The 12,332-nt window shown below is 36.4% G+C and overlaps 1 protein-coding gene across 1 annotated transcript in view; it reads left to right on the plus strand.

The window, feature by feature from the left end:
- Window positions 1–12,332, plus strand: part of RYR2 (ryanodine receptor 2) — a 549,009-nt gene that overhangs the window by 428,271 nt on the left and 108,406 nt on the right. The window contains exons 73-76 of the mRNA XM_057736978.1: window positions 1,021–1,113; window positions 7,173–7,343; window positions 8,440–8,499; window positions 11,101–11,235. Of these exons, the coding sequence (XP_057592961.1) occupies window positions 1,021–1,113; window positions 7,173–7,343; window positions 8,440–8,499; window positions 11,101–11,235 (459 nt within the window). The remainder of the gene's footprint in view (window positions 1–1,020; window positions 1,114–7,172; window positions 7,344–8,439; window positions 8,500–11,100; window positions 11,236–12,332) is intronic.

Raw genomic sequence — 12,332 nt, forward strand, 5'->3', positions numbered from 1 at the left:
CTAAGTATCACTTAACTGGACAGGAGGGAGACTAGGTTTCCTTGGGGAGTTTGAGGCAACATAAGCCTTCTTTTGAGTTTTGTAATTTACCTTCAAACAATCACAGAGATTTTTAAGTGCGCTGAGTATTTATCATAATCAGTAGGCTTTTAGGTCAATGCCTAGTGTTACTTTCCAGAATAAGAAAAAAAATCTGAATATGTGCTTTTGAATCTCATGGGTGTATTTAAAACACAAATGTTATATATATGTTAATATATGTTATATGTATTCTAACCTAAATTTTTAAAGGTGAAACTGTGTGAGCAATCATATTATTAATAGTAAAATTAGAATGTTAATATGAGCTCAATAAAAATTGAGGCTTAGTCTATCCACCGTCCTTCATACAAAGTCTTGTATTACTCATCAATTATTAACATATTTAGATGCTTACTGTGAAATTATTTTGTTCAGGTTATGCTCCTTTAAAAAAGAAAGATGTAATTAGATTGTTAGCCTCTCTTTTAAAACTCTGTGATTATTTCTGCTTTTATTCTGTATTTGCTTTCACTCCTACAGCTGCTTAAACACTTGACCCTGCCGGAGTTTTTATGTTCCTAAATTAAAAGTGAATAAAATAATGTTAGGGTATATGAAACAGTAGATAAAATATCTGACAGAATGGAAAGTAGCGTTATAGTTGTGCATGACTTTAAGAAAGCTGTGTTTATCCCAATAGGCATATATGCTTTTCACCAGGTAGTTGCTGTTTGGGTGTTCATGCTACCCCTTGGTAGGTGTGTGACTTGGTTACTTAAATTTTCTGACCCTTAGTTTTCCCATCTTTAAAACATACGTATTTCTATCTAGTTCCCAGAAATGTGGCCCCTAGCCAAGCACCCTCATTGGATATTCAACAACTATTTGTTTCCTTTCTTTATAAGTCTTATGTATCAGATTACTACTTATCTTTGTGGAAACTTTGGGGTCCCATGTAACCTCTCATTACATGAACTGCTTATCTCTGTGGTTTCTCAGAATTTCAAAAGAGAAGAGCAGAACTTCGTGGTACAGAATGAAATCAACAATATGTCTTTCCTTATCACGGACACGAAGTCAAAGATGTCGAAGGTATTACTATAATCTGTTTTCTTTCCAGAAAATGTCTGCATATAATGTTCATTTGTTGAATTGGTTGATATTTGTTAGATCTTTTGAAGGTTTGTAACTGGAAGTTGATAGATTTGATAATATTGTTTACTGATTAAATGCACATACATACACAGAATTAAGGGTACCTGGGACTTCTAATCAGGTGTGGTAAGACGTGTAGGTATGGAAACGACTGTCACGGTGGAAGAAGGTTGTACTCACAGTTCCCTGGAAACAGGAGGAACAGCATATAATGGGGACACCAGGGTCAGTTGTGAGGCAGGGGGAGCAAGGGGGACATGGGGACAAGAGCCTTTGTTGTGGTTTCTGTGGGAAGGAGCAGGCGATGTAGGGTGAGCAGGTTTAGCATTGGCTAGTTTGAATCATTTCAGTGGGGTCTGGGGTGTAGGGACTGTCCCTAGTTGTCTGGTACCTGGCCCTGGGTGATGAGGGTAGGTTCATTGAGGTTCAGGTAAAGGAGGTGATTGGAGGACAAGGACTCTGGAATGATTGGTCTGTATATGAAAAGCATGCTTGCAGGCAAGTAATTTTTAATCTTTAGGTATTGACTAGCCCTGGGAGGGGCAGTCAGAGATCAGCAGAGCCCATGATGACAAAGCATTGGAATAAAAAGACGTGCTTCAAATACCCACATACTCAAAAAATTGCCACTCAGTATCATATACATATAATCAGTCAATATGTATTCATCAAGAGTAAATATGCGTGCATTTGTGTGTCAGATATACACACACCTCAAAATAATGAGCCGCATTGTTTAAGAACCACATGGATGAATTCCAGGTTCTCACCTATGAAATGGAAATTTTTGTTTTCTCTGTCACTTATGTTGGGGGCTGGAGGGCCTTTCAAAATATTGAAAAAATTTGTTCTTTTATCTTTTAAATTACCACTAAGTAAGAAAATGAATTGGGAGATTGGGATACCAAATTGTACACTCTAAATATATGCAGTGTATTGTATGTTAACTGTATTTCAATAAAAGTTCTTAAAAAAAAAAAGAAAGAAAATGAATATATTAGATGGGATAACACACAAAGTATGCTATCAAAAGGCCAAAGGTGCAAAACAGTGTGGCACTCTGGCCAAGGAAATCAGTCTCTACCAACTCAATAAATTATGGGTAGAGAAATGAACCCCAAGAGCCCATCAGACTTGTTTCAGTGGCAACCACCAGGACAATAAAATAGCGTCACCCAATACTCTAGTCTTACTTAAACTTGTAAATGCTGTGTCTTTGACACTATCACACATGAATTCAAAGCTAGTGCTGGCGGAAGCTTTGCATGCCTAGAACACTTGTCCGACTGCTATAGGCTATTACTTTGTGTGTCTGTGCTCTTAAAACACTCATAAAAGATGATAAATTTTCTCTCCTCTGGGCGGACAATAAGCCTGAAGAGTGAGGAGCTGCTCCTTCAAATGTTATACTAGGAGTATACATTTCACAGGGATATTTTGAACTGAAAACTGTTAGTGAATTACTCTGCTTTGTCAGTGTGTTGTCACTTTAGGCCAGTGTTAACAAAGGCATAGAGAGAGAACATAAGAGGTCAGTGTTTCCTTTGGGAGGGTGATAGTGACCCCAGTGTATTGTCAAACTCAAGATAAATTAAAGGTCTTTGGAGCAGAGGTCTACATCCCTCTACACAAACATCCTCTTCCCTCTTTTTCATCATTTTTGTCCAGTGATTCTTAAAGCATACACTCAAAACATTGAATATCCTGTAACCTGGACTGAGGCATGTACAACTATCGACATTTACTCCTATTTTCAGGAAAAACTCAACAGTGATGGATAGGAGCATCTCATGTTAATGTCCCCCCCCCGCCAAAGTTTGTCAACCCTTTTAGTTTTTTTACCTATGACTGCTAACACTCTGAGATAAGGTAGATCGCAAACAACAGTAATATTGATGAAAAATTTAGAAATCAGCAATTATGTTTCGCTTCTTTGTTTTTGTTATTTATTTTTTTTGCCTGCGTATGTGCTTGACATTTTATATTGTGTAAGCACGATAAACTTTTTTTCCTAGAAATAATGTTTCTAGTTCAAACAGCCGAGTCAAAAACACTAACATGTTACATATATTGTTTTACTAAAGTAATCTTGATGTGCCTGTGTTTCAACATTTGGAAAGATTTGAGAGTCACTGGTTGGTCATTAGCAACCTTGTTACTGCAGTTTTTATCAGTATCATTGAGGTTCTCTGCTGATGACGGGTAACAAGAAGGATTCAAAAGTGGAAGGTAGCCAGGGACGAGTAACTTCTTTCCCAAAATGCTGTACCGTTTGGATCTAGTGCCAAGAATGGATACCAGTAGGGTGACCAGAGGTCTTACACTGAAGCTGAAATGAGCAGAGAGGTGTTCCCCCATGAAATTCTGAGAACGGAGAGATGCAGAAAGCTTCAGGTATTCCTGTGACAAGACCTCAAACCATCTGTCTGATGCATCACAGCAGCCGATAGATCCACCCCCCAGAATTCTGAAGGAAGAAGGAATTCCTTTTGAACCGAGATTGAGACCAGATACCAACACCAACCAAAGGACAAATTGTCACACATCAGTCTTCAGCCAGTCGCTCGAGCAGGGATAATCACTATTTGTATGGAGTGCCATTTCCAAAGTTAGAAGAGAACATAAATTGGCCAGCAGACCAGTTTGGAGTTAGGTAATCTAGGATAGGGAAGCTCATTTTGACTTAAAGCAAAATATATCTACCCCAGAGAGAGGCCAGTACATATGTAATTGACCATAATGCTTTGGTAGTTGTATTTTTCTTATTTTTTGAGGAACCTCCATACAGTTCCACAGTGGCTGAACCAATCTGCTTTCCCATCAACAGTGCACAAGGGTTCCCTTTCCTCTGCATTGTCACCAAAACTTGTTATCCCTTGTCTTTTTGATGAATAGACTAACTTTTATACTTCACGTATCTAAACTTTTGTATCTCATTTATGATTTTGTTTGTCTATGTTTTTATCGGGAGTTATAGGCCATTTCATTGTAGGAATATTAGAAAATTCTTCCGTTTTTCTTGGTCCTCCATTAAATTTTAGGTTATTTTAGGTGAAATTGTTGGAGCTATATTTGTTGTGCATGTGTGTGAGAGAAGGAGAGAGATAGACAGACAGAAAGACAGACACACACAGACTGATTTAAGAGAAAGGTCATTTATCTGACTTTCCTTCTCAAATATGCTGTCCACAGAAATAATCAATAAACAATCTAATCATAGGAATAGAAAAGAGTTTTATTTGAGCCAAACTGAGGACTATAACCCGGGAGACACAGATTCAAGAAGCACTGGGGTTGTGTTCCCTGTACTGCAAAATAGAGGAGGCTTGTAAAGGCAAATACTGCAAAATTGCATAAGTTGTTTGTCAGGAATTCTGATTGGAGCTGGCAAGAAGTAAGTGTGCTTGTTAAGTAAGGGTTGGTTGGAGTCTGAAATAGTTGACTATAAGGGTGCACCTGGCAGCTGCTAGCAGATATTGTTTTGAGAATGGCTGGTGCTGTCCTTGAGTCTGGTACAGTTCAGAAAATTCAAGTTCTCAGTGATGGAGGATTGTATCTTAAACCACATTCACAGTGGCCACTGAGCTCCATTTTGGATGCCTGAGCCACAGTTACTCTATTTTAATTTTTTAAATGCATTTTTTTCTTTCATGGTTAAAGCAGATACACAATGCACGTTGACAGGTCACAAAACTGGCTGTTCTAATTAGCGTAATATTTGTTAAATCATGTAAAGCCAGAATGACTTCCCCAGACCTCAAGATGTGAAAACTTCTTCCATCAGTGCCTACATGTTGACCCAGTTATTGTGTATTCATATCTGATTCAAAGGTTGGGTAATGAATTGAAAATGAAATAGCAAATTCAATGTGTTAGCAGTTCTGCTCAAATTATTGAACAGCTCCTTTGAGTAAGGCACTGTGTTTGGTTCTGCATGTACAAAAAGGAACGAGATAGATTTGGCCACTTCTCTAATGGAGCTCTATAGTCTGGGGAGGAAACCGGCACTGAACAAGGAGAAACAACCCACATAGATGTCCATTCGGATGTTTCATTGCTCATGTATTTGATTTGCTCATACCAGCAGTGGACTATATCACCCACAAGGTTCAAAGATTAACTATTCAGTTTACAGATTTCTGATGGTATAGAAAGCAAGATTATATTTTGAGCAGAAGTAGGAATTAATTTATCTAGTATGTCTCGAAATTTAGCAATGTAGAATTAGTTGCCTTTAGTGTTGATTTAAATTATTTTTATTATAAGGTTAAATATTTATAAATATCAGACCAGGTATAAGGTCCTTCAATTTACTTCTACTTTTACAACCATAAAATCAAAAGAGCTTTACAAGTTAAAATCAAAGAAAACCTCAACATCAGTAAAATTTAGACTTTAATATATCGAGTAATATTGTTTTGCTAAAACTAAATTACCAGTATTGGGTAGAAATATGTTTGCATAATTTACATCAATTTCTTTAATTTTTAGGATGGTGGTTCCTCATTTAAGTAGTTATTTTTACCAGTGGGGTTATGTTTCCTTTTGGCAAAGAGTTCATTTAAAACCACTGATTCATTATTTTTATGGGTTAATCAGTTTAATAGTACAAATAATTATTCACTCTGCATTTTCTACTAAACTTACTGAGAATAATCCATTATAAATTGGCACAGATAAAAGCAGAATCCATGCAATAAGTACATCTCTTTGGTAAGTGAATATGATTCTTATTACTATGGTTCAGATATTATAGGTTTGATATATCAATATATACTACATATTTAATGATATGTTATAATACATATATAAATTATGTTATATTATTAACAATATATTAGCTATATAAATCACTATATGATTTCAGTTATTTCAGTACTTTCACTATGCAAAAAACTTCTTTCAATATCATGTTGTGATATATTTTGCCTTTCTTGGGGGAAAGCAAACCATTTTTATATTAAATTCTCTTCTGAATTTCTCAGCCCAAAACTATTACAATATATCACTGTCATAAAACTGTCTTCAATGTTTGATTTATTACTACAAAGAAATTTAACTTGCACAAAGAAGCAGATAATTTACACAGTTATTTTAATTTTAATTTTAGAACATATCCTCTTAATAGAAAGCAGAATACTCACTACCCATTGAAAAGTAGTCTCTGTTATTGGACGTGACCCTGGCACAAGCATAGTTTTCAACAAAAATCACAAGAGAACCCTGAAGTGTCATGGCTGTGCTCAGTTGTAAATGGGTCATCCAGAGATAATCCGAGTATCTATGTAACACTGATTAGTATATTATGTCTAGATTAAGACCCTGGGGAGACAAGTGTGCAACCTGTATAAAAGGCAAATGTATGGGAGTTTTATATATGCCGTGTGTATGTGGTATGTGTGTGTGTGTGTAGCAAAAGCAAGCATTTGTCAAAGCAAAAACCATTTATTCTTAATCTTTCTTCCCTCTTAAGCATTGAAAATGATAAAACATACAATATCTGAAATTACCATGGGTTTTTCATACATCTATGTGCCTCTCTAAAATTACAATGTGCATTTTCCTTCCAAAATTATATAGCGGGAGTTCCCTGGTGCTCCAGTGGTTAGGACTCAGCGCTTCCACTGCCAGGGGCCCAGATTCAATCCCTGGTCTGGGAAATAAGATCCTGCAAGCTGCATGGCGCAGTCAGATAAAAAACGACAACAACAACAACAAAAAGAAAGAAAGAAACAAAAAGAATAAATCTTCATTCTTTAAAAAAAAGATTATATAGAAATGCCTACCAGTGAATTCTAGTGACATGGGATTCGAGGATAGGACTTAAAATCGGCAAGAGATGCTGAGAAGAAAAGAGAAAAGGTATCCTGAGTAGGATTTTCAAACATAGGGACCAGCAGAAAATGAGGAAGAGGAAACTGCAGTCAAGTTAGAAAAGGCTTATAGTCCTATGAGATAAGAAGGTGCAGATTCCAGCACTTATCTTTGTTCCATAGGCAGCTGTTTCTGACCAGGAAAGGAAAAAGATGAAGCGCAGAGGAGACCGGTATTCCATGCAGACCTCTCTCATCGTGGCAGCTCTGAAACGACTACTGCCCATTGGCTTGAACATCTGTGCCCCTGGGGACCAGGAGCTCATCGCTCTGGCCAAAAACCGATTTAGTCTGGTAAGGCTCCTGTTCCTACCAGTGGGAGTGATCATTCGACCTCCAGATGCTCGTGTGTTTGGATTCCTTTGTCTCGCTGCTCTATGTCAATATTTCATTTTCATTGAACACTGTATTAAGCAATTTTTCTGCACAGGCCCTAGGACTCAGACACAAAGACTGCCTATCATTTTTTTTGGAGGCTGTTTTTATTTCTAGATTACGTTAATCATCTCTAGGCATCTTAAAAAACCAGATGGAAAAATAGCAGCAAGTCATTGGTAGTGGAAAACAATGGATTTCATATGAACTCCTATATCAAATTCGTGAAGAGAGGTAGCTGCAGATTTATGAAGGGTGATTTTTCAGTGTTAGATGCATAACAGTTTATGCTGACTGTCAATAGATTAAAGTTTGACTTTTAAATCAGCAGCTTTTCTCTTTTGCGAGCATCAAGATTGAAGTTCTCAAGATTTCCTGATGGCCTATGGTTTTCCTCTTCATGGCTACACAGAGAAGACGCAATTTTTCAAAAATATACATTGGGGTTGCTATGTTATATATATACAAATTGGAGGATATATTCTCCCTCCCCTGTTCGCACACTGAAGCACCTCTCTGCATATCCAGAGTCTGAGGCCCTATCATGAGCAAGTTGAGGGGAGGTTGTGGCAAAGGGGGCTACAGAGATGCAGGCCATTGGCTGTTGTCTAATATTTGCTTCTCGGGAGATGCTCTTTATTATTCCTGGATCTTTGGGGATGTTTTGGGGTGCTAAAATGACTTCATGGCGATTCGGAGAATGTTGGAAACACCACTTCTATTTGAACCCAAGGGAACATGCTTCTGTACTACTTCTTGTGAACTGGAAATTCTGTTGCTTTGAGTCTAGTGCACTTTTGATGGTGTTCAATTAGGTGGTTGTCTTGTTTCAAGTCACAGCAATGTCAAGAAATTATCTGAGTGATAAGCCCCCAGATTTGTGGCATGTATTAAACCCTATAAAGATGTTTGTTCAGATATATACTATTTCAAAAGAGGTTTGAGTTATTTCTATTGACTTGGGACAGTCAAGGCATTATAAGACTTCTTTTAGGTAACATTTATTTCTTGACAGAAAGACACTGAGGACGAAGTTCGAGATATAATCCGCAGTAACATTCACTTACAAGGCAAGGTAAGCCCAATGTTATTCGAAAGCACACTTAGCACCAATAAACTAGTTAATCTCTGTTTAGAAGAGTACTACAAATAATGTTACTTTAACAAGTAAGGTAGTGAAAATATATCATCTTAATCTGCCATTATCCTGCTTGCAAATCCTTTTGTATTAATGACTGTCAAGATAACAAACAATGTATTTTTAAAATAGATCATTGGAGATGGTCAAACTTTGATAAAAGGATGTCGCCAGTTGAAATAAAGTCTGGGAATTTCCTTCATGTAGCTGAGTTTGAGGACCTTTGGGATATGGAGACAGGTGTCTAGAAGAATTTGACATTTTACATCTAGAGCTCAGAAGTTAAATATGTGTATTTAAGAGTCATTAGTACATAGGAGATAGAAGAATTACTGTAATAGGAAAGCCAGTGTACATTTAGAAGAGAAACATCAATGGAAACCAAAATAACACCTACTTTTTAATGGCAGGTAAACAACTTGCTCGAAGTAGTTTTTGTAGTCAAAGCATTGACTATGATTTGGAAGTGCTTTCATAATAGTGGACAAACTACTCATTTGCTTATAGGACCTGTTATGTAATATGAGAAGTCTAGCAATTTACTATTATGACTCAACTATTTGCTTCTATGTAGCTGTCCCTTCTGAGGACTTTTTTAAATTATGAAAATGTCCAAATGTCAAAAAGTAGTGACTATAGTACAATGGATCCCTTTCTGGGTATTAAAATGTTTCTTTCCAGTGATCCAAACCATATTCTTTTAACAGTTCAGAATATAAAATGATAAAGGTGCAACATGCTTTTACAATATTCACCACGCACAAACATTATTTAGAGCAAATTTCACGTGTACTTTTTGTGTACTCAGTTATCCACTTAATAACTTTGAGTAGGAGAGTAACTCGTATGAGACCGTGATCTCTTTGCAGAGAGCTTTTGAGCATTATTCAAAGTGCTCATAAAGCCTCCAGCTGAGCCTCAAGTTTATACTACATACATGGGTATTGGGGACATTACGTGTCCCCAAAAGGATCTCAAACTCCCCAGGGAATTTGAGACCACGCTTTGAGAACCATGGTCCCAATAGAGACAGGAAGTGTTTGGTACATCTTAAGAAGGGGTTTATACCACTCTCAGGAAATGGTCAAATAAAAAAGTTATGTCTTGGATAAGCAGGAGGAAATTCTTCCATTATATTCTAGAGGTTACATATAGGGACACTTTGAACAATATATGTTGTATATTGAGGAGTCAGGAAGAAAAAGAGCTGAAAAGGATGAACATTTATAATCAGTATTCCACCTCTAAGTGAATGAGACTTGAAAATAAAGACGTAATGAATACTTATTCTTTTTGACATTTCATTCTATACCTTCTATGCTAGGGGTTGGGTCCCCACATATACAGACTTGTAAGCCATGAATTCTTTTGTTCCCAGCTCCTTTTTGAATACATTGTCTTGAAGTTGTAGGAATGGTAATCCAGAGGACAAGAGGGAGTAATTTTTTATTAAAAAGAATAAAATCTAGAGGTACCATAATCCTCAGATGAAAAAAAGTATATGGAGAAAAAGCGTTTTCTCCTGGTACTCATGAAATTTACAACAGACATCTAAGGAATATTTACAATCGTGACAAGGGGTACTAGAAAGAAATATAAGGTACCTGGAAAAAGTTTTATCAAAGGACAAGTGGTATTGGCAAGTCATTCAGTGTACAAAGCTCTATCTCTGACTCTAGATGAAAGTTATTTTTAATATTTCAAACTCTGCTTTCTCAGGCTAGGGGTCATGAAATTTTGGATGTTGTTCATGTACTTCGGCTTCATTGCATTCTGTCTCCCATTTTTAAAGGAAATATTTAATGGGAAGAGAAACGTAAGAGTATTGCTTTGCCTGTTTTTAATGACACAGTTGTTCTAAATTATTTCTTTGAAGTGCTGCATCCCTGGAAAGATGCTTGTATTTGTCAGTTTCTATGGTTTAAAATAATCTTTCTTAAAAACATTCAGAATTCTGTTATATCTTTCATTCAGGAAATTTGACAATATTAAAAAGTAGAGTCTGTAGATTCATTTATTGTAAGAATGTGATTTTGTAGACCTTCACTGATTTATATTAATTGATATCTTTCTTTCAGTGAGACTGAGCTCTGTTGTAGAATCCTCATATTTATAGATAAATGTGATCCTATATCATTGCCTCTAAAGTAAATGTGTCAATCTTTCAGTGTTTGACTGTGAAAGGAAAAGAGAAAGATAAAAGATAGCTTTGCCAATTTCCTTTCCCTGACAATCTCCAGCTCATCCTTAAATCCTAGTTGAGACTTCACTTGTTTAGGGAAATCTTCCCAACCACCAACAGATTAGGTTAAGTCTCCAGGTATCTTATATTTCTTTCTAGTAGCCCTTGTCACAATTGTAAATATTCCTTTAATGTCTGTCGTAAATTTCACGAGTACCAGGTACTTATCTGTCTTGATCTCTGCACCATGTTTTCACCCCGTGCTATGCTCAATAAACAGCTGTAGGCTGATGCTTCAGAATTGGGTCTTCCCCTCTTTACAATGTGTTTTTTGAAAGTTTTTCTGTTTTCTGCAGTTGGAGGATCCTGCTATTAGATGGCAAATGGCTCTTTACAAAGACTTACCCAACCGGACAGAAGCCACATCAGATCCTGAGAAGACAGTAGAAAGGGTCTTGGATATAGCAAATGTGCTTTTTCATCTTGAACAGGTTAGATTTTGTGTTGACCTGATAGTGTTTGCCTTAACCACGTAAAAATACTTTTTTAAAGGATATGTGTTAACTTGCTAGCTGTGGGCCAAAAACATATATGTTTAGCGTGTTCATCACAAAGAATCTGTGACTCGGAAGTGCTTTGTATCTAATCTGCAACATTTCCAAGCTTATAATTTTTGTAATAATCAATAGATAATATATTTGGGGAGATCAAGGCCTCCGTTTTATTGTTTTTTTCAAAATATTTTTAAAATCAAACAGATACCTAGGATTATAAACTTAATTTTAAATCATTAACAAAAATTTCAGGAGTTACACCTGATTTCAACTGTTTTATAACTGTATAATTTTTCCATTGTTTCTCGTTACAACATGTTTGAGATACACTCTTTTTCTGGTCTAATATATGAGTTTTGAATTTAAGGTCACTTGCTTAACCTTTTAATATTTTTGAGCTAATTTTTCCCCAAGATCAACAATAAATTACATTTAGAGCAGAGCAATACGTTGATATTAAAACCATGTGAGAATAGTGTTTTTGTATCACTTTTCAGTTATATTCTACTTTAAACTGCAAAGCTCACTGTGTATTTGATTTTCTTATTTATTACCTTTGCTCAGGAATTCCCAAACCATAATATCTGAAACGTTATCAATCGGTGGCTTGTATTTTTGTATAAGGAATCTTCGGTAAAATATCTGCAGCACAGAGACAGTCTGTTTGTCATGAGGTCCATTCAGCAAAATAACATCAGACTGAGGGTGCTCAATGTAAACCCAAAAGTGCACTCAGTCACTGGGTCTCCATGACAATGCCTACCTGACATGGAGGGGCGATTATTTTACACTGAACGTAAAATAGTAAAATGCCCCATGTCACCTCAGGATGTTGTCACCTGAATGTTCTGCAGAACATACTAGCATAGCAATAATAAATGTGTTCCTTTGATTCCTATTTTATATTATCTGATGATCTCCCATCCCTGCCCTGGCCAGTTAAATAGCCAAAGGATATCATCTAACGTAGAATCCTCTTAATTTCCTTCTTGCTTATTCAGATGCCCCCCAAATGCTAATAACTTCTCCAGTGC

This window comes from Hippopotamus amphibius, chromosome 5, assembly GCF_030028045.1.
Source record: "Hippopotamus amphibius kiboko isolate mHipAmp2 chromosome 5, mHipAmp2.hap2, whole genome shotgun sequence".
Taxonomy (NCBI): Eukaryota; Metazoa; Chordata; class Mammalia; order Artiodactyla; family Hippopotamidae; genus Hippopotamus; species Hippopotamus amphibius.